We start from the raw sequence: 24,159 nt of genomic DNA, 5'->3' as shown, positions 1-24,159 counted from the left end.
AAAAAAGACATTAAGAAAAACACAATATTATATTAATGAATAAGTGATGACCAAGATTTCATGGTTGGGTTCATTTATTTATTCATTTCTTTATTTACCTTCTTTCCTCCCTAAATATCTGAAACCAAAAGTAAAAAATGTAAAACAAATAAAAAATCTAATATTTTCACCACAAATTAGTTTATTAGCATTGGGAGATTAAACAGATTTTGTTTGTCTCTCCTTTTCTTTAATGCCAGTAGCACTCAAGCTGATATGAACTAAGATAAATAAATAAACAAACAAACAAATAAATAAATAAATAAATAAGAAAGATAACCATATAAGGCCAAGTGCATCATATTTTATACATGAATTTCTAAGGCCTCTAAATCATTAACATGATCAAACCTGCAGAAAAACTTTGCATTCTGCCTGCTAATTGATAGTACATATTTTTAGTAAGGAAAAGGCCTTCTTCAAAAAAAAAAAAAATTATACCTTCAGGTTGTGGTATACGTTTATTCTCAAATATACATAAGAATGCCTTTAATATTGTTAGTGATATTTCCATTTCAACACTTACTGAATGGAAGCAACTTAGGTTTTTTGATTATCCATACAATTTTTTTTTTAGAAATATTATGGTAAATGTAATGCAACCATCATTCCCATTCAGTCAGTCACGTTCAACGTTACGTCAGTGACTGACGAATTGGGATCTCGCCCGAGAGCCCAATCACCTTTGAGTGTTAACTAAACAAGCCAATGACAGTTGGCGTGCGTGCTTCGCCACGCGCACCCCGCCCCGCAGGGCGGGTATAAAAGGAGAGCGCGTGCAAACGCACATCAGCTTTTCGCTTCGGAGCCGAGCCTTCTACAGGACGAATCTCCGCGAGTGTTCGAGAAACAGCTGGCGTTGGTGTGACGGCGTATCAGCGGGGGTTGCCATCCAGGCTGCTGAAACCTCAGCGGGCTGCAGCTCTCATTCTGCGGTCTCGCTGCGACCTCCCCTGGGCGCTTCAGCGCTCCTCAAAGGTGATTGGGCTCTCGGGCGAGATCCCAATTCGTCAGTCACTGACGTAACGTCTCCATTCCCTCCTTCAGGGAACGAGGGTTACACAAGTAACCTAGACGTTGTATTGCATTGCAATATGTTTTGTCCCCCACAATTACTCAGCATCTGCACCAAACTGCATATTTTTTACTCAGTTTGGGCCTCTGAATAAAACTGAGGTGTGTTTTCCCATATTATCATATATGGCGCGATAAAAGCCTAATGTATAAAATCAATCAACATTCACTCAATCAACTATAAAATGACAAAGATTCACAAAAGTGCCTACACTATGCTAAGGCGTTTATGACAGCTAAACATGCAAGATGTTGCTCATCTCTGTGTATCGTCACCAGTGTGGTGAAGTAGCAGAAAGCTTGTCAAACTAACACACAAGCATCTCCAGGCAGCATTTCAAGTGCAGCGCTTATGATCAACAGATTTATAATCATATTCTTTCATCCTGCATCATTGTTTGTGTATCAAAACACGGCATCAGTATTCCCCCCCGCAAAAGCCCGTCTGGCAGCACAGATCAAGGCTGTGCCTGGCTCTTTTCAACTCAGACTAGAGTGGATAAGAAAAGAGAGAAACGAACTGTTTGACCTACAAGCGAGGAGACCAGACAATGGTGAGTTATTTATATAGAGTGGAATCCAAGTGCACATCCAAATGCACCGTCTTATTGATTTCAAAATGCTTTCAAGGCTGTCATAATGGAGTGTCCTCCCAGTGATCTCAAAGGAAGTGAATCTTTAGATATTTCCAATGATCTTAGTAAAAGGCCGTCACTCCCACATGAAGGGTCAATACAAAATCAAGGACGGCTGATGTCTGCAGGAGAAGAGAGCGCGGCATGCAAATGGAGGATTGGGAAGTCACCCACCTTGATAAGTGAGTTTGAAGCCCTGTCTGTTCTCGGAGTGGTCGCTGTAGAAGTGGATGACGGTTTCGTGAGTGCTGCTCAGTATAGGGGGCGGCACTTGGCTTCCGCTGAACTGTCCAATCAGAGAGCTGCTGTGGTGCGGCCCATTGCGAACCTCTAAAAAATCGTGGTTATCCTCAGAGGTGAAGTTGAGAAATTGGATGTGTGCCCCTGCAGAGTCAAACAGGCCGTGTGTCACATGACTTAGGTTATGTGCATAATTTACATATGGAATGTCATTAAAGCGACATGGGTTTTTAAACAATAACTCTGACTGGCCTGTACAGAGCAGCTCTTGCTGCTGTTAAAATAGATGCTGTTAATTGCTAAATCACAAATCGTTTTTCCCTCATGTTCATATGTGTGGAAAAAAATGTAACAGCCGTGTTAGCACAGTAATTGGCTTCCTGTGAACTGTGGGAAAACAGGTAGGGAACTAGCATATTACTAAAAAACTTTAGACTTTTTTTTGTCTTTTATCCTACAGACTCCAGATATTTCATTTATCAGCATCAAATTTAAGTGAAAATGTGGTTTATATGGATTTTAGAAAGTATTTTGTTTGTGCCTTTTTACTTTAATAACAGCATCACTCAAGCTGACATGGACTTCACAGATTTGTGGAGTATTAGTTATTCAAATGAAAACTGTTATCGTTTACACACCCTCATGTCATTCCAAATCTATAAGACTTTTGTTCATCTTTGAAATACAAATGAAGATATTTTTTAATGAAATTAAAGATTTCTGTCCCTCCATTGAAAGTCATTTGACGCTTCAAAAAGTATTAAGAAACGTAATCCATATGAATCGAATGGTTAAATCCAATTAATCTGAACAGACACAATTGCTTTATATAGCGTGATGAAAAGATTTAATTTGGGCCTTTTCAAACGTGCTTGATGCACAAGAGACAATGAGGATTGTTCTTTTGAGTTTCAGTTTATATATGTGTTGATCAGTTTTATATATGAATTAAAAACCAAATGAAATCTGTTGTTCAACATATAAATGGATCGTGTCTCTTCAGAAGACTTGGATTAAACCGCACGATTCATATGGATTATATTTACTGTGTCTTTATAAAGATTTGGAACCATTAAAGTTTTGATGGTGAATAGAATTTCAGTGGAGGGACAGAAATCTCTCAGATATCATTGAAAATACCTTCATTTCTATTTTGAAGATGAACTCAATCTTATGGATGTGAAAAGACAGCATAGGGGAAATTTAATGACATAAAATGACATAAAAATATGAATTCTACAGCTTACTTAAACTTACTTAAAATTATGTTAATGCTAATGTAACAAGACATCATTTCCCAGTAACTACATCCATACACAGCATACACAGACATAGATGGTTGCAAACCTACGGTGCAAAATGATGGGGGCAGCAAGACATTTTTTGATCTATTGTGCCTCTAACCTCTTGCATTACTGACAGTGCTTATGTGTTATGCTGTTCAGAGTGCCGGCAATGAATTTTGCGTACCGGCAGTTCTCATAAACTCTGCTCTGACTCAGCTCGAGACAGAGAGACCCGCACATTCACTCTCTTTGCATGCTTTGAGTCTCTGTTCCCTCTCTGTTTTTTTTTTCTAAAAACATACGCTTTGATTGAGTTTGTCAATTTGGTAAGTCTCTTTCAAGACTAAAATATGACATTTTGAGGCATTCAATTGACAGTACTGACTATTTAGAAGATTTTATTTTATTTTGTAATTTATTTATTTTTTAATGGCCTGGTCATGATACTTTGTGATGTATCATAATACATATCGATTTCGACGCATGTATGATGAAACATATTGCATAGTGAGGTAGCCAACTAAACCCAGGCATATAGCCTACACCAGCGGTTCCCATCCTGGGGTCCACACCAGGGTCAAATATGGATGCAAAAATCTTTTTCACTTTATTAAAAAAACTCTCAACCAGTCGCCATTAACAGTAACTGCTGTATTTCTACATACATGTGCTGCTCTCCTTCCACTCTCTTCTGAACTATTTACCTCACACAAGAGCATCATCTATATTAATTAAAAAGCTTTTTTTCTTCTTCTTCTTCTTCTTCTTCTTCTTCTTCTTCTTCTTCTTCTTCTTCAGTAAATTGGAGTCCAAGTGTTGCCAGCATTTCAGTGTTTTGTGTGGTGGGCGGAAGGGGTTTTGTTTATTTCTGGTTCCGTAGCTGTCACTTAAATTCATCAATGTGTAGCTCCTCCAAGCCAGCAAGAAATAGCACAGGAAAGATGCCAGTGCGAAATTTTACAATTACGCATCATTAACTTCACCTCATCCTCAACAATTATTCTGTCTTTGTCTCCAACCACAAGATTTGAACTTAACATTCATTACATAAAAGAAGATAGTTGGATGATACGACAACAAAAGAATCAAACAAGTCAGTCGCTTTCACTGAAAGCATGCGTCTCTCTGAGACGCCTTGGGCAGCTCTTTTAAACATTAGCTTTATTGTCATTCTGATGCGGTGCTATCCTCTAACTGCACTTAACTCTGCTTATTCAGACTGTCCTAAAAGCTATAATCAGCACCAGCAAAGCCATCTGTGTGTCTTATTCAAATTATTGTAGCCTGTTAACAGTGAAAGCTAATGCATTTTTTGCTACACAGCGGAAACATGATGGTTCTTGCTCTTGCTTGTGCAGTGGCTGCTCGATAAGGCAGAAAATTGCTTTTGGATATCTCAATGTTACATTGTTTTCTTCCAAGTTAGAGGGGGTTGGAAAATAAATAGTTGCACTCCAGGATAAGTGTGAATGGCTTTTTTAAATGACATGCAATTACCTTGTTAACATCTGGAATGGTTCTTTTGTTCTCAACTCATTTGAACTGTGAGGCGGGCTACGACTAAATGACTTCAGAGAGTTGCATCGACTGCTCAAACCACATCTTAAAAGTTGAGATAAATGAAACCAAATAACGCCCTTGTGTCAAGTAGCAGAACAACAAATGGAAAGGAAGTATCATTTTATGTCTGATGGTATTCAGCGTGATGCTGTCTTGTTTCTGGGTAAATATGGGTACCTAATGCATGAGTTTACACATGCAACAAATTCAATGGGCGTCATTCATGGAACACAAGTGAATTTCTATGTTTAACGTTGTAAAACCATTTTGACGCATTGAGTTGAATGCAAATTTAAATACCATTAAAAGAAATGTGTTCTGATTTTGAACAAAAGCAAGCTTTAATCGAATATTCACATTTTAACTATTATTTTCTGACAACACAAATGCAAATGTTGTGTAGGGTCCGAGTAATTACATGAGTAAGCCAGTTTGCTAAAATTAGGTCTTCTTGTTGGTGAAAAATTTTACCTACCATTACTACTGTAAAGTGATGTATTTCTACAGGATTTGGCAAAAAAAAAAAAAAAATGAAACTAAGTCTAACATACTAGAATGGGTTGTAATGAGAGTGAGAAGTCTATGACATAATCCAAAAATGAATCTTGCATCAGAGGTGGAGGCATTTTTATGTTTATGTTAATTTAATGTTTATTATTAGTTTACAATAAGACCAGGAGAATCCATTAAATTCTGTCATCATTTACTCACCCTCGAAGTTGTTCCAAACCTCTATGAGTTTCTTTCTTCTGCTGAACCCAAAAGAACATATTTTGAAAACTGTTGGAAGTCAAACAGTTGCTGGTAGTCATTGACTTCCATAGTATGAAAAAAAAAAAAAAAACATCAACATCAATGTCTACCAGCAACTGTTTGGTTACCAAAATTCGTCAAAGTATCTTCTATTGTGTTTAACAGAAGAAAGTACTTCATACAGGTTTGGAACAACATGTTACTGAGTAAATGATGACACTTTTTTTTTTTGATAAACTAGCCCTTGAAGAAAATAAACATATCAGCAGATTCACTATTTTAAGTTAGTTCTCCCTCAACTCTGGTCATCGGTACCAGCACACTGCAATGTACAAACTGAAGGGGAAAGACTCCTTGAGAGAAAGCATTTGAAGCTGTAATCTCCAGACAGATGATTCTGTATTAGCTCTCGGCGCACCCACCGTATCCAACAGGTAGCACGATTCTCCAGGTGCAGTCCAAGTTTCCGGGGTAGTTCCCAGGGAAACCCGGGCTCAGGACCACATTGCTCATATTGTACAGGGTCCCGCCGCACTTCGCTGAAGAAACATAAGGAGAAATAAAAGAAAATGCCCTGGGTGTTTGAATATTAAAAACTATGAAAAAGCCATATGGTTAAAAAAAAAATCTGCAATCTACTTATTATAGAAAAACGCACCGATACAGAGCGGAGGGGGGTAGTTCCAGCGACGCACGGTTCCCGGCATACACGTTATGTGAGAATGTCCCTGGAAGACAAGAGATCACATGATACAGCTTCTCCGTCTTGTTTTTTTTTGCACTTTTCTACCGTGTGCAGGTGCAGCATGTTGTATTTGTGTGTCAGGGCTGCGGATAATCAGCAACTCACCTGAAGCACATACCCCGGCTCACAGCTGAATGACACAACCTCGTTCACCATGTACCTGTCGCCATTCTTGATGCCATTGGCCGGTATCACGGGCTCCGGGCAGGTCGTCAGTCCTACGGCTAAATGGGTCAGAGAAGGCATTAAGACATGTTCCTAACATAGATTCAGCATGTTACACCACAGCTCTCATAAAGGGGTAAAATTATAGTGTCAGGTATTCCTAATCATCTGAACGCATGTGCTCATTGTAATTTTATGCTGCCTTTTATCCACTCGATTTCAGCAAGTAAATTCAGGACCGTAATAGACTGTGCGAGGCTGTTGCCATGGCGACGGCTGTGGTGTGGTTTCTGAGACCGTGCTTTCTGCATTCCTCTTCTTGAGATATGCCACACGACGGGTGGCATAACGCTTCTGTGAGAGTGAAAGTGCTTTTTTCTGTGTTTTTGCAAAAATCACTCATATATACAAACAAAATACGAAAAGAGACTATTGGCTTTTGTGACCTATGATGGTCACTACAACTCAACCAATAATACATTAAGGGAAAAACACAGTTCTGTCATGACAACTCTCGGAGGGTTTGGCATGGTAATGTACATGACAATGTTAATGTATTTGGCAAAATAGATCTGCTACGCTGCTGCTGCGGCAGAACACGTACCGAGACTTGCTACTGCCAATACATCAACAATATGCTGTTGTGAGCATGTAAGAAATATTGCTGCTGCAAATATTACATATATGAAATAACCCCCATATAGCAGTGCTTAATTTGAGCTGGATCATGTTTCCGGAAAATGTCAGATTTTGGATTTTTGCGTTCTGGTATTTGTTTTTAAAGATCCGGCATTAACAAGTGCATTAGATCGTGACAGTGCATGCATGCATATGAGACAGAGCGATTGCGGGTTTATGTAGATGTATTTGGAGCATGATTTGTAGATTATGTATTGGTCCTCAACATATTATTGACCAATCAGCTTTTCTTTCAAATTCGCTCTCGTTGATTGGTGCTGCTGCTTAACTCACTCTCTCTTTCGTGAGCAGCGGAACATTTGGAGAGAATGTAATAATACCAGAAATACCAAATAAAGTGAAATAGTATAATGTATAAACATTATAAACACTATAATCATAGCCTAGTTTCTCTCACTCCAAAACAAATAATTTACATGTAACGGTATGCAGAACAGATCAAGAATGAAAAAATATAAAGCTAAAGAAACCAAAACAAAGCAAAACTGAAAGTACCGTTGGGCTCATGTACCTCTCTCATGTGGCACAAAGCCAATGTTTCCATATTCGTAATGTATTTCAATGTTAAACTATTATTTATAATGTAGACTAGGCTTCATTCGTGTGAAAAAATCATCCTCTTCACATGCCTAAAAATGTGCTTGGCATAACAGCAGCTGTAGACCGGTTATACTACGGATTCTTTAAATCGATATGTTTGGCTGACTGTATTTTATTCTGATAATGAACAGACTGCGATGGCAAATTTGAATTGCTAGAATATGTGGTGTGTGTGTGTGTGTGTGTGTGTGTGTGTGCAAGGTGCCGGCACGATCAAACAGCTGACACATATACTCCATTTTTGGTCATACAGATAAGAGTAAAACAACCCGCAAAATGTTAAAAAAAAAAGTATAATAATACTAATTTTAAAAAACTAACACTGGCTTATCTATTCTTTTTGTATTCTATCTATTTCTTTTCTTTTTATTTATTATACAATTAACAAAAGCAAAAAAGGCCTCTAACACTAGCGTGCTCTATTCTTTTTCTATTCTATCTATGTTTTCTTTTTATTTATTAGGCCTAATAATATAATTAAAAAAAAAACCTTGCTACGTGTACTACGTTAAACTGAGACTTGTTATAGCACTTGCTTATCATTGCTCTTTAATAGATTTTGATTGCTTCCATTGTCCTCATTTGTAAGTCGCTTTGGATAAAAGCGTCTGCTAAATGACTAAATGTAAATGTTTACTTTTATTTTTTCACACTTGCAATAAAAAGAACATTTGTGTTTTTGTAATTAAGCAAACAAACAGGTGTGCGTTCTGTCATCTCGGTTCTCGGTAACCCTTTCCGTGAAATTGTTTGCGGATCACCGCGCCTCACATCTGTTTTATATCTGTTAATTATTTATGTCAGATATATTTTGCATATTTATACCTTTTCTATATAGATTATGATTAGGATGTATTTTAATTTTATGGAAACAAATTTTGTTAATTTTAATGTAACTTACATATATTTGCCTTACATCCTATATTTACCTTACATCCTGGCAACCCATTTTTGACCCAGGGTTTGAAAACCTAGGCTGTATAGTTAGGTCCATGCAGAAACTTGTGAACGATGCTCTTATGGTTGTGTCATCACCTGTTCCGGGAAAACTGAAGTCGCATTGTCAGTGTCGGTCACGGTGCCTTTTAACTGCTCATTTGGATACGGCAAAGTTTAATTTACAAATTAAGCACTGCCATATAGCACACATGAATCACCTCTTAGCAGATCTATGCAGGTGGAGCTGGGGAAGGTGGAGGGTTTCTGAAGCAAGCTGCAACTGCTACAGCAAGCACTAGTCATAAATTTGAATGTTGAGCAGCGAGCTCATTGGCTAACAACACAGGAGAGAACCAATCAGCTGTGCCATGTGATAAAGATCTCATTAGGTCAGATTGAGTTAGACCTATCGGACTGCGCCATCTAGAGTTTCATGCCAGAACTCTGTATTTAAGATCTGAAGAGAATCATACTGCATCGTACACTGAGAGAGAGATTGAGAGAGAGAGAGAGAGAGATAAGTAATTTGGATAAATAAATAAATAAACCAAACCTTACATTTTGAATATGTATGGTAAAACTTGAAAATAAGGTTCCATTTGTTAACTATATTTAATGCATTATGTGACATTAACAAACAATGAGCAATACATTTGTCACAGTTTTTATGAATATATTAATAGCTCAGGTTTATTAATAAAAAAATATATATATATTAATAATGTATTAGTAAATGTAGGAATCGACATTAACTAAGATTAATAAATGATTTAGAAATATTTTTTTACTGTTAGATTAGGTAAACTAATGTACTTAACTAATGTTAACAAATGGAACCTATTGTACCAAGATTACTTATTATAAACACCAAATACCTATTAATACCTATTAAACCCACGCTAATTTTCCAGTTAGTATATTTTCTGCTCATTAACATTCTGGTGACAAGTGAAAATACAATTTAAAGCTGCAGTCCGTAAGTTTTGCCTCTTTGTCACCATCTCTGTTTGAAAACCTGCAATTGCAGCTTTTTGTGGAATTATCTTCCTTACATGGGTTGTGCTCTGGCGCGGCTCCAGCGCAGATTAATCTAATGTTTTGAGGAGTATGTGTGGCAGTCAGTCACCGCACCAGTGTAGATACTGTACTTCGCAATCACAGATTCTAGCCTACGTCTTGGAATATATGACCCAAATAAGAATTTTCACCGTATATTGTCATCTGAACAAGTAACAAGTCTGCCACGTTTGTTCTGACCAACTGAGGCAAACAGCATTACAATAAATCGTGCTACCAATGGTGATTTAATTTAAAGATTGTAATCTTTAATCTAAAATTAGCTCATATCACATCAAACCATGCAAATTATTATTATTGTTATACTTTATTCTCAAATTATTAATGTTAACAGCATCAGCATTGCGTGACTATGAGTATGTATTAGCATGTAGATTTCAATTTCTGTACAGTCTAATCTCTGATTGTCAATACCATTCGAATTTCATATTAAGAAATTCTTAACCGAAAAAGCTAACTATGCTCCCTTCGAACTGGTTGTCTTTAAAATACACATCTTGTGTAATCCCAGGCTATCTGTAATCAGAAGCACATTTATAACTGGAATATAATTTAATTTCATTCACATGTGTTTCATAAACACATAATCCTTTCTCGATTACAATCCGCCATCAAAATGATACATTTAATTATTCTAGCTCCCGTGAGAAAAGGCTACAAACGATCGGCCACCTGCAGGATCCTCACATGCGATAGCCTAGTAGCCGGGACAACTTCTTTATGTTTACAGAAGTGACGTAATGACGCAGCAGCATGCTCGAATTTCCCGCGAAAACCTACCTGTACCACTCAAAGTACCCCATTATTAGAAGCTGACCGTTGTGAATCGGGCTAAAGTAAGGCGATAGTTTTGAACACTGGCTGGTTATGTACTTGCTCAAATATTGATTTCGGATAATTAATAACCAAAAAAAGTTACAGACTGCAGCATTAAACAAACAAATAAACAATTAATTTATTTATTTGTTTGTTTGTGGTGAGAGTTATTTGGTTTTAGACAAACTGAGCAACACAGGTTTAAACTGGAAACTATGATTTCCGATTGGATCAATATATAAATGCATTTTAAATGACACAGTCGTTTTCATTGTAATGCTGAAGCAGAATTTCTCACGTGTTTTACCGTAGGGTCTCTTGGAGGATGTACTATGAAACTGGGCAGGGAAAGGGCTTATGTTCTGAGAGCTGAGCCAAAGATGACAGCTCAAAGCTGATGGCGATGCTGCAAAATTAAACAGTTTGCCAAGACCCTAATTTTTTCACCCCATTTCATCTTTATTCATAGCCCTCCAGTAAGTCAGAGTCAACATGATTCTCAAATTTTCAACAACGCTAATGTTGCAACATCTATTAAGCTGAGTGGCATGTGATGGTCCTGAAAAGAAAAGGCAAAGTCCCTCTTAGCGTTGGAGTTTTTTTTTTTTTTTTGTCCGTTCCATTTCAGTAAGTACATTTCCATTTCTACTTGATGTTTCTGGGTTAAAGTCATAAGGAACAACATTTATCTTACACAAACAACAAGAAAAAATAATAGTTTTATTATTCACATGCACTGAAAAAGGTGAAATTACCATGCCATTTATTTAAAAAAGTGAATTTTTATACCAGTTTAATCAATAGTTGTTGTTTGCAATTTAAAACTGTTTTGTTCAGTTTGTCTAAAAAGCATCTTTATTTAACAAATTAAAGGAAACATGGCTAGCTTTACTGACAACAAAAATTATTATGGGGTTTGTACATTTTTCTGGTGTTCTTCTTTTTCCTTTGTTTAGTACGTTTACATTACATTCACATTTAGTCATTTAGCAGATGCTTTTATCCAAAGCGACTTACAAATGAGATAATAATTATAATTAATGGTACATTAAAAAAAGCTGCAAATGATGTACATTTTAAAACGACATTGAGATAAAAAATGAAGAATAATTTTGAAATTGTCTTAGAAATGAAATATGTCTTAAAAAATAAACAAAATCTTCTAGTGAAAATTGCACTTTCATATTATAGATACGCTGTTGTTTGTGGTGAAATTCAGTTGTAAAAATACAAAAGATTATTAAGGTTTGAACCAATACCATAACAAAATGCATTTAGCTAGTACATTTTCAGTATTATTTTTTTTAAAACTCTAATTGATTTATTATATAGTAAAATCAATTCATGCTTCAGTAAGTGTTTTATTGATTGATTGATTTATTCACTTATTTACTCACTTACGTACTTACATTAATAACCTTGACAATAATACAGTCAAACCAAAAATTATTCAGAGACCATAGACAATGTTTGACTTTGTTTTGTACTTTTTTACTATTTTTTTTACACTTTAGGTGTCTGAATACATTTTGGTTTGACTGTATACACAATAATACAACGAGAAGCATGTTTTTGTCACTAACTGTTGTTTGGCTTTTATTATTAACTGAGTAACTTAAACACTCACAGTTCATAATTTGTAAGTAATTTCAGTCACACTATGTTAAGGTCCAATTCTCACTACTAATAAATCATTAACTATGACTTTTGCCTCAATAAACTCCTAATTTGCTGCTTATTAATATGTAGTAATGTAGTTGTTAAATGTAGGTATTGGGCAGGATTAAGGATGTAGAATATGGTCATGCAGGATACATGCTTTATAAGTACCAATAAAAAGCCCCACACACACACACACACACAAGCTCAAAATGAATGTTGGTAGAGAAAAACTGGCACTACTGGAACTCAGGGTTAATTCAGATCAAGTCTGAAGGGACAGTGACATTGAGAAATCACATTTGCTTTTTAAAATTGTATTGATTGATTGATTCCCTCCCAGCAAATTATTAGTGAAAAATGCTGAGTGCTAACCTCATGCTATCAAACTAAATATTAAAGGTGTGTTTTTTTTGTCTTTTCTTTTCTTTTCGTTTTGACCCTTGATTTAATACTGTTAATTAATTAATATAAATACATAAATAAATAAATATTAATTCAACAGATCATGTCAAAATAATGATAATTTTGTACGGTTTCGATTTTTTGATACAGTCAAGAATATCAAGACCACTGAGGTGGGACAGGCCAAAATTACCAACCCAATACACATACAATTATTCTTAAAATAATAATTTAAAAAATAAAAATAAATAATATTAATAATAATAATATTGCTTAAAATGGTTTAGGAATGGTAACGGACACCAAAGTTTACCTTACTGATAGAAAGTAGCTACATAATGAACTAATCCTGTGGACACTCTGCTACACCTGTGTGAACTTGAGGGGAACTGACTTCATACAACCATTAAAAATCACTGGCAGCTGGTTAAAAGTCATTGCAAGAATGGTTCAGAAAATATAAATAATATGCATTTATTTGTGGGTGTTCAAATAGTAAATATAAAATCTAACAGATGCATAATACTGTAGATAGATGAACTTTTTCAGTTATATTTTAGTTCTGAATTTTAAATTGTAAACGTAATTATTAATAGCCATCCATAAAAAAGTAATAACCGTCATCTGCAAAATCCATTTAATACTTTAGTGTATTATCTGAGAACAGAAAAGGGTCTACGCATTTTATTGATGTTTAAAACCCTCGCTCCTGTTGTTCAGTTAACAAGAAAAATATTGGAATAAAAACTTTAATCATGCCAGAAGATTTAGTATTTGCACCTTTGCCAACTTACTATTTGAATGAGACTTTATTTTTCTGTTTTCACTTTAATTTTAAAGTTGTAGCAATTTTGTTGTGCATTTTTGTCATGTTTATTAGTCATTAGTGTTTTTTTTTTACATTTTGTATGTCTCCTTATCTGACACATTCATTTCAGTTCATGTTCAATTTTTTCTTTGCTACCTATTAGGCCACTGTAGATGACACTGAACAAAAAATGTACGATTGAAAATATACTTAGAACATTTTTTTCAAGATTTTTATGAACCATGTAAGGTTGAACTGGATCCCCATTGTTTTCCAATTTTCTTCGAGCTGGTATCACCAAACACAGACGCCACGGCCGAGCAAATAATGAAAGCTGGGGTGCGCCGTCTTCTGCCTTTACCTGGCAGCAGAGCGGCGAAAGGAGAAAAAAATACAGCTCAGTGTGTGTACGTGTGTGTTCGTGTCCCTGCCATGTGTGTGTGTGTTTGCTGGTGAAATGTAGCGGCGAGTCTTGCTCTGGACTGTTACCAAGGGCCGAGGGTTCGGGATAATGAAAGCACCATAGTGACATGTTCTATACTCACTTTTGTACTCAAGGTGAAATCCAGCCGCGACGACACTGATATCTGTATGGAAGTGCAGGTAAAGCTGGTTGGAGGTGCTGTTCAACAAGGCTGGAGCTGTTGTACCTGGAAGATAACACCAGAAAGGGGCATGAGCAGGAAAAGGGCTGGAGTAATCACACACAAGGACAATGTGTTCTCATTCCAGCGCTGACACACACACACACAACACAGTAGCTAAATGATGAGTGCGTGCACACATGCAGGAACAAAAGGGCAAAGGGAGATAAGCAGCTGTTAATCACGTATTGCTCCTGTGAAAGACTTGCCCGGTTTGGACATCAGCCAAATGAAAAGGGGAGTCAAGTAAAAAGGGATGGCAAAAAGGAAATGTTTGACAGGCGTTAGTCATTGAAGTGTGTCGCTATCCTTCTGAGCTCTCAGGGGGGAACTTTCATCACAGCTCAGAGGGAAGAGTCACTTATCATCAGACTAAAAAGCAAAACAGCTACTGCCACTCTGGATTCAAAGCAGAGGACTTTCCTTCTGCTTATACATATATGGACATAACCAATACAGAGTGTGACATATTTAATACATGGAGAAAATGTCATGAATACTATATAACATCCTTGAAGTCAACATGAAATGCGACTATTCATAATGCGACAGATTTTCGAGTGAAACGGGGGAGAAAAACTGTTGGCCGGGATTTGATTTTATCCATGGAATTGGTTGGATTGTGAAAAACAGGCATTATGTATTAGAATAGAGTCAGGCAATTGGAAGGGCAGATCAAGGAGTGAACTGATAAATTGTTCACTGTAAAAAAAAAATAAAAAAAAAAGATAGGGTTCGGTAAAAATTCATCCAAAACTCAAAACACATTTATAGAACAACCTGTACATTTTGTGGAAACTATGAAGAAACACCAATTAACAGGTTTTTACTTTAGAATTGTTTTTACAGTTTTATACAGTTAATATTACAATCATTTCACATTAAGACCAGAAATGTGAAATTTTGATTTCATGTTGACTTTAATATGGAACATATTTTCTATAATGTCATATTTTATTACTCTTAGCCTACACTTTTTTTGACATTTATCATTTTTGAAAATGTTTCTTAGCACCAAAATAGTTGTAATTAACTATTTTCTACCTCAACATACAGAATTCAACAGGCTGTATCATTAAGACATTCCTACCAAGTTGCTGAACACTGAACAGGCACTGATAAGTAAATGTGGGCAGACATGTGTTAAAGAAATGTTCTAGGTTCAATACAAGTTGTGCTCCACTGACATGTGGCCTGATATCAATTACCACACAAATAATACTGAGTCGGCCCTCAGTTTGAAAAAAATAATAATAATAATAAAATCACAGTGCATGTTTATGATCCAAAATACTGCACCAGGTTAAATTTTAAAATGCATACTGCTTGGAAAGAATCGCAACAAGGCCGGCAGTGAAGATGGATAGTGAGCAGTTCCTGTGTTTAGTGTTCTCTGATAAATGGCATGCAATACAAACATCTGGATGGTACTGGTTAAGTAGGTTAAGCTATTTGTCAGAGTATATCTGCATTTTAATTCCATTTTTTTCCGCACTGATTGATCTGAACAGACAATGTGGATATTGCATTAATGTTTGTGACAAATTCATTTCAAATTAGAACAGGCCTTCAGGCTAAAAAAAATAAAAAATGTTGGCAGCATTTTACAATAAGTTCCCATTAACACATTAACTAACATTAACTAACAATGAGCAAAACATTTGTTACATTATTTAATTATAATCTGTGTTAATGTTAATAAAATACAAATATTTTTATCAACTTTTGATTTTAATAATGGAGTAGTAAATGATGAAATTAACATGAACTAAGATTAATAACTCTTTGGAAGTATTTTTCATTGCTAGTTCATGTTAATTAATGTATTTAACTAATGTTAACAAATGAAACCTTATTGCAAAGTCTTACCGTCTCACTTAGGGCAACATTACAGGCTGTTTATAATGTTAAAAACTGGACAGCTGCATCTCACAACACTACGGTAATACATGAAATTGAGTTCTGGCATAAAAATGAACATTTCTGCAATGCATCACATCAGAATCCAACATCTCAGGTTCCTGCAGGCTTCCCAGCTTCTTTTCTCCTTTGAGCTCATTTGCTTTTACCCATATTCTTTTTTATCTCCCTGTGGGAATGAAGGTACAATTCAAATACTGTGTACAAGTAAATAAGCTTGGAGTAAACAAGATTGTAAAAAGAATCAACAAATACTGTTTATAGTATTCAGTGCCTTAGTATGCCGCCGCATAGCAACTCGGGATGAATGCTTAAATACACCCACATAGCCATGGCATGCGCTTAGAGAACTGTTTAGTTTGAGAAGAAAGATTTCTTTCAAACTCACATCTGTAGCATTTATTCATACATGGCTTGTTTATATCTTTACACAAATGCCCAAAATGGTGTCATGCAGTTGCCAGGAAATGGTTCCCCGGCATCTTTTGCATTTAAAACATCCTGCCATTCTGACTGCTAATACTCCAGTCGATCCAAGTCCAAGTACATTAGACTGATGACCGAAGCCTGAAAAATGCTCCTTTTGCGCTTGAATGATTTGACTAATAATTTGTGGATGAAGTTTGACAGCTCCGTAGAGCTCATCTAGTGTCCAGCTATTCAGCAGTCTATCATCTCTATTAGGGACAAGGCAATCTAGAGAGGATCTTAAAACGCTCAGATGAGACTCGGATGAGCTTAAATGGACTTTGCCAGACAGAATATGTTACATTTACAGTACTGAATCACATTGGATGGCAAATAGGACAAGGAGTGATGCATCCTCACAGATTAAGGGGATTTGAGAAGAAGGATTCTTTGTGAAATACATGCCCACGATTGGATTGAACCACTACAGACCGATATTCCTTCTAAGCTGAGCACTGATGTTGCTCCCGCACAGATGGGAAAAAAAAACTGCAAGCAGAAGGCAGACAAAAAAATGTGTGGGGTAAAAGTGAGATGAACAGGCAGCGTTTGAACTGGAGTCCAACCACATGTCCATTCATTTTCAATGTGCAACTGAAGCTGTGGGAGATATGCTTGGGATTATATAAAATAGCCAATATGCTAGTAATATGCATGCTAATAAGAAACGAATTAATAGCTAAAATTTGGTCCTTAAAATAAAGTGTTACCATATATATATATATATATATATATATATATATACACACACACTAACAGTCAAATGCTTAGATTAAATTCATATTCTTTAATGTTTTTGAAATATCTTATGCTCTTATATGTCTCTTATGCTCACCAAGGCTACATTTTTTTTGATTAACAATACAGGAAAAGCTGCATTATTGTGCAATATTATTACAATTTAAAATAACTACTCTCTATTGTAATATGTTTTAAAATGTAATTTATTTCTGTGATGCAAAGCTCAGTTTTCTTCTGAATCATTTCAACATGCTGATTTGGTGCCAACTTATTATTAATTATTATTGGTTATTAATATTAATTATTAATACATTATTAATTATTAATCAAGCTCTTATTATTACGTTTATTTAGTTAAATAAATGCTGAGCATAAGAGTCTTCCTTACAAAATAAAAGGTGGAGAAAAAAAAAACATGACAAAATCTTATAAATCTATGCTTATATACGTATGTATATGATTGTATATATGATAAGTATATGATTCTATAGAGAGGCCGAAAGGGGCAGGGAACATTGCTGAACACTTGGAGATGCACCATAATTTTTGGGAAATAAAAAGCCTCTTTTGGGGAAATAGTGATTATAGTCTGATCTCGAGCATGTTTCCTCTTCAGAATCATAACGTGCAGTCAGAATTAGGTAAACAATGACAGTAATATATTTTAAAGACACACAAAGAGTGCATGCAGTTGTAATTAAATTGGTATTTGTTGAGCCGCAATTAATCCCGAATGATGAAAAGTGTGGGGAGACAGAAACACAAAACATATCTGACAGTTTAATTAAGGGTATTATCCTAATGGATTTGTGACTAGAGGAAGAATGAAATGGCCGATTGTGATGGGTGAGTGTGCGGGGGATATAAAAGGCGAACACGCAGGCGACAGGAGAGCGAAGAGTGCATTTTAATGGGCAGCCAAACACCATGCCTAATGACACTGGCTCCTGATTCCCTGCCATGTCTTACCAATGCTCACAAATGACTCCGGGCTTCTATAATTTGGACCATTGAGATCTAAATGAGGGGAAATTACCGTTTTATCATCAAATTCAATCATAGACTGGCGTCAGGTGTCTCGGGAGAACGGGTGAAGATGGTTTAGCATGTAAAGAGCTTCTCGGCTTTTGATAATATGGCTTGGTGAAGGTGAGGAGTGCTAGACAGTGTGAAGTGCCACTGAACACATGCCTTAGAGCAGACGGAGCTCCCTGGCTGGATGACCTTTCACCAGCATGATAGTGTGGCAGAGTTCATTACAGCCGTGTTGAAAGTGTAGCTAGAGGCCTGGCCACGGTTCTGTCTACCGGGAGAGTCCCCAAAAAGGTTAAGCCTCCTCTCTCAAAGGAAGATCTTGCCCCTCTTCCTAATCCTGCTGTGCGACTTTTTTGTATGTAATTTTATTTATGTCATTTATTTTTTCCTTTTTTGAATATCTTGATGTAGTCTGTTTTTGATTCTCATTATATACTTTGTATATTTGAATGCATAGTTGTTAAAACAGTTTGGGTAGTTGGTACATAATGTGCCTTTTTGGGCTTTGAGTTTTTTTTTTTTTTTTTTTATCAATATCATGTTTCTAGGTTAACATTTATATGAATGTTTTAGGGAAATCTTAGGACATGTAACTGGTAACTAGTTCTTTTTTTCACTATTTTTTATCACCATCCTTAATGTTAATTTTAAATGCTGGCAATTTTTACATATACAGCCTCTCAGTTATATTAAAGGGGTCATATGATGCGATTTAAATTTTTCCTTTCTCTTTGGAGTGTTACAAGCTCTTGGTGCATAAAGAAGATCTGTAAAGTTGCAAAGACTAAAGTCTCAAATCCAAAGAGATATTCTTTATAAAAGTTAAGAGTCAACCACGCCTACCTAAAACGGCTCGTTCTAACATGCCCCCACATGTCTACGTCACAATGTGGGAAGATTTGCATAATGCAGCCCAAATGTTTACACAAAGAAAGAAGACGTAACTTTTATTCTCGCTGTTGCCGTCGCCGCCATGTTGTGGAGATGCTGTGTTTCGTTGTGAAAGCGAAACTACTTTGTTTGGCCTTCCAAATGTTTCGTTGTGAAAGCGAAAGTGAAAGCGAAACTACTTTGTTTGGCCTTCCAAAAGAGGACACGACTAGAAATCAGTGGTTAAGTTGTATTTACAACACTGTTTCAGAACAGTTCAACCCAAATATTCAGTGTGCAACGTATTTTATGGAGGACTGTTTCCTGATCCTGGTAGAGTAGACTACAATGCCGGCTGTTCTGACTCACAGACTGTTAGTAAGTTTTCATATTTAAAGGATTTGCCACTGATGATTCAAACGCGAGTTTTGAGCAGTGTAGAGTAGCACTTGTTTGTCATTTCTCCGATCCCAAATGCAGACATGGTTTTATGTTTACGTGGCGCGATGCAACGCAATGCGTAAAAAGACAGTATATGTCATTATAATCCGTAATTATGTCCCCACTGGAAGCAACAAATGCCTCGTTTATAATGGGTCAAACATTATAAACGAGACAGTTTTTGTTTGGGCGTAACATTTTCGTCACACGCTTGAGGTATTCAGCCAATCACAACGCACTGGATAGCTGGCCAATCAGAGCACACCTCGCTTTTCAGACCGATGAGCTTTGTAAAAATCGACGCGTTTCAGAAAGGAGCATAGAGGAGAAAACATGATGTACAGTATGTAGAAAATAATGTGTTTTTTTAACCTTAAACCACATAAACACATTTCATTACACCAAATACACAAAATAATGTTCTTTTTAGCAACATCATATGACCCCTTTAAATAAATATAATGTTACAGATATCAACTTTCCAAAAGTATTGCATGCCAACAACGAATTACTTGAATAAATAATCAAACAAACAAACAAAGAAAAGAAAGCTAAACTACACATTAAAATGCAAGCGGTAATGATGGCGAGTATTCATAATACTCGTAACATTTAATCTTTCAATTTGAAACATTCAGCTTTTTGGTCCAGAACATTGTGATAATGAATTGGGATGAAATAAATGTGACTGGTGGTTTTCCAACTGGAACCCAAAAGGCTGTAAGAATTGATACTGTTAATCAACCAAATGTAAAATGAGGGCATTCATCTGTTATGTAAGGGACGGCACATGGACAGCCTTCCAGGACTGGAGCTAATTGCAGCACTTCCAAGAATCCAGGGGCATAAAACCAGTGGCGGGGATTGGCTCTCAGTTTTATTGCAATATGAAACTGTAATGAGCTCTAAAGAACTACATGATATGCAAATGAGCTTTAGGAGAACTTCTGTAAATCAGATGCCGAATCACTCCAACAGACTATTATTGAAATAAGCAATTAAAAGGGGATTAATAAAGACAATACGAACCTGAAAAGCTCCCGAGCTTTGGAGCTGCCATATCTCCACCGTCATAGATTTCTAACGAGTCCCAGTTATGCTCGGTGGCAAAGCTCATGACTTGGATCTGCCAAGAAAATGGAGATCCACATTATGAAATGACAAAATTCTGCACAATTAAAATTAACTCATGTAATGGCCACAGTTTTGCAGTATTGCTTATAAACGTAGCCAAGGTTTCTTTAATAAAAAACAGTCATTTTGTTTTATGCAACAATTCTTCACCCCCTATCTGAACCTAACCTTTGTGCTACTGTACCTTAAACACATCAATATGTAAATTACTTCATAGGTGGATAGGTGTTGATATTTAAATGTTGTCAATGTCTGCTCATGGATATGCTAATGTCATTACTATTTCTGAATTGTTTTGTTTTTTATTGATTGATTAGTATTGATAGTCTGCTTGAACTGTGGAGATTGTTTGGAGAAAAAAAAAGTCAATCTTTCTATAGTATCAGTAGTTCAGAGCACCACTTGAAATGCTGAAATGGCACTTGAAATACCTAATAAAACAGCAGTTATATGAGGTATAGGATTGGGTGTCTGCTGTCGAGCATCTAACATTCTGACATTGTATTTTTTCGAACTGCACATGTTTGATACCTCAATGCGGGGTCAACAGTAAAATTTATTTTGATTTGTTTCTTTTAATTTTCTAAATGTTTACTTGGATACCTTATACAGCTGTCAGAATACCTAAAAATGTCCAAGCACTGTTCATCTGTGTCTTTTTCTTTTGTAATTACTTTGCTTTCTTTGCATGTATTTTTTCATCACTTCATATTTTTTATTATGTTGGTACAGGCACATATTGCTGCATTTTTATTACGTTGCTTCAGGTACATATTGTGGCAGTTCAAAATTCAAATGTCTGGGGAGTGTCACTAAAACGTTAATGTTCTATCGTGTTAGAAATACACCCTACACCAAACCCAACCCTAAACCTACATGATAGTATTAACAAATGCATACAAATGTTGTTTTTTCGAACTGTAGTTTCACGGGATTCGTACCAGAGCTAATGTGAGCTACCGAGCAAACTGTGTTCGAAAATCTAAATTGTATGAAGCTGTATATGTGAAACTAATGTTCAAAAGTATCAGTTTTCAAATCCTGCAGCATGATACAATTGTTTTGAAGTGATAACATAATATTCTGCAAGTAATTGTGCCAAAATTAGGCTTTCTTAATTGAAACTCTGATCCTGTAAATCATACTTTGTGTGAAAAGGAATAAAAGTTGTCAGAGTTGTACTGCCTCTAGTGTATATTTCCAACTGGAAACTGCGTATAGGTATGTGTTTTTGCAGAAATGTTGGTAGAGGTACGTATTTCCAATGAGCCTGGGGAGCAACAATGCATACAATGCCACAATCAATATTTTTCTGATTTAACTTAACTTTCATTTATGGGCATGCTCTACATTTGGAATCTCTTTTGGATCTTTTACATAAAACAAACAGTTAGTTTGAACAACAAAGCACATTATACAATGCTAAATTTAACCTGTGTAATTCACTCCCTTGCTGCATGCAAAGGAATCTTTTCCATCTTATCATTTCAGCAGGTGTAACTTTACTGCATTTGATGAGTTCACACGTGGCTCTTTTGTACTTGCCTGGATACCAGCTCCTTCGGTAACAATGATTTTCCACACACAGTTCAGGCTGTTCCCATAAGGCTCCGGGAACCCGGGGGAGAGGATGGTACCTCTCCTTTCTGTCAGATTCCCACTGCATGGGACTGTGGAGCAAAACAGAGGCAAAATGAGCTCATGCTGAGAATGGAACAGCACAAGTGCCTGAACTGAGTCCTGTGAGAAAGGCAGCAGACTCTTTTGAGACAAGATGCGATTACGCCCGAGGTAACATGAACCAAAGCTATCATCACCCTGCTAAAACATACATTCTCTGCATGAGAAATGTCTTTCTGGGAACACTTTATATTTCCCAAGAAACAATCTTATGTCACTGCCTTTGTAAAGCCTTATAGCTGTAGAAGCTGTAGAAATTATTCATAAGTCAACATGATCAACAATCAAAGTTGACGTTTTTTTAATGCATGTTCCTTGCCTTACTTTGAACAATTCATATGTGCATGTTATTACATACACACACATAGGTTTCCATGTTTTTTAAGGGCTTCCCACAGACATAATAACCCTACCCCTAAACCTACCACTCATAGATATATATGTGATCCTGGACCACAAAACCAGTCATAAGAGTCAGTTTTTTTTATTTATTAAGATTTATACATCACATGAAATCTGAATAAATAAGCTTTCCATTGATGTATGGTTTGTTAGGATAGGACAATATTTGGCCGAGATACAACTATTTGAATATCTGGAATCTGACCGTGCAAAACAATCAAAATATTGAGAAAATCGCCTTTAAAGATGTCCAAATGAAGTTCTTAGCAATACATGTTACTAATCAAAAATTAAGTTTTGATATATTTACGGTATGCGATCTTTACTTAATATCCTAATGATTTTTGGCATAAAAGAAAAATCCATAATTTTGAACCATACAATGTTTTTTTTGGGCTATTGCTAAAAAATATACCGAAGCGACTTAAGACTAGTTTTGTGGTCCAGGGTCACATATATAAAAAAAAAAGAAAGAAAGAACCATTTTTATACACAGTCCCTCCATTTTCAGGGGCTTAACTGTAATTGGACAAATAAATATAATCATAAATAAAAAGTTCATTTGACTGAATCTGGGCAGAGAGTATGTCCCTATACACTTCAGAATTCTTCCGGCTGCTTCTGTCTTCTGTCACGTCATCAATAAACACCAGTAACCCAGTGCCACTGGAAGCCACGCATGCTCATGCCATCACACTGCTCCACCATGTTTCACAGATGAAGTTATATGCTTTGGATCATGAGCTGTACCAAGCCTTCTCCATACTTTTTTCTTCCCGTCATTCTGGTACAGGTTGATCTTAATTTCAGCCGTCCAAAGAATGCTTTTCTAGAAGTGGTCTGATCAGGTCTAATCTAGACCAGTCTAATCAGACCTTGTGGTGAAGCCTCTGTATTTGCTCTTGTGAAGTCTCCTCTTGATTGTAGACTTTGACAGAGACACACCTTACTCCTGGAGAGTGTTCTTCTCTTGGCTGGATGTTGTGAAAGGATTTTTCTTTACCATGGAGAGGATCCTCCGATCATACACCACTGTTGTCCTCCATGGACGTTCTGGCCTTTTTATGTTGCTGAGCTCACCAATGCGTTCTTTTTTCTCAGAATGTACCAAACTGTTGATTTGGCCACTTCTAATGTTCCTGTTTTGTTTTTAAGTTTCACAGCAATAGCTTCCAAATGCAAATGGCACACTTAGAATCAACTCCAGAACTTTTATCTGCTTAATTGATGTAGAAATAACAAAGGAATAGCCCACATCTGTCCATGAAATGGCTTTTGATTCAACTGTCCAATTACTTATGGTCCCTTGAAAAGGTGGTGGGGG

General features: G+C 36.3%; 1 protein-coding gene across 1 annotated transcript in view; it reads right to left on the bottom strand.

Moving 5' to 3' along the window:
* LOC107571020 (CUB and sushi domain-containing protein 1-like) overlaps positions 1-24,159 on the bottom strand; it is a gene marked incomplete at its 5' end in the record, with an annotated part of 105,079 nt that overhangs the window by 52,241 nt on the left and 28,679 nt on the right. Inside the window, 7 exons of the mRNA XM_016257306.1 lie at positions 1,923-2,132; positions 6,010-6,126; positions 6,246-6,315; positions 6,438-6,556; positions 14,046-14,150; positions 20,649-20,745; positions 22,299-22,423. Of these exons, the coding sequence (XP_016112792.1) occupies positions 1,923-2,132; positions 6,010-6,126; positions 6,246-6,315; positions 6,438-6,556; positions 14,046-14,150; positions 20,649-20,745; positions 22,299-22,423 (843 nt within the window). The remainder of the gene's footprint in view (positions 1-1,922; positions 2,133-6,009; positions 6,127-6,245; positions 6,316-6,437; positions 6,557-14,045; positions 14,151-20,648; positions 20,746-22,298; positions 22,424-24,159) is intronic.

The sequence above is a fragment of the Sinocyclocheilus grahami genome, unplaced genomic scaffold, assembly GCF_001515645.1.
Source record: "Sinocyclocheilus grahami isolate Dianchi unplaced genomic scaffold, SAMN03320097.WGS_v1.1 scaffold1537.1, whole genome shotgun sequence".
NCBI classification, from domain to species: Eukaryota; Metazoa; Chordata; class Actinopteri; order Cypriniformes; family Cyprinidae; genus Sinocyclocheilus; species Sinocyclocheilus grahami.
This window is presented reverse-complemented; position numbering and strand designations above follow the sequence as displayed.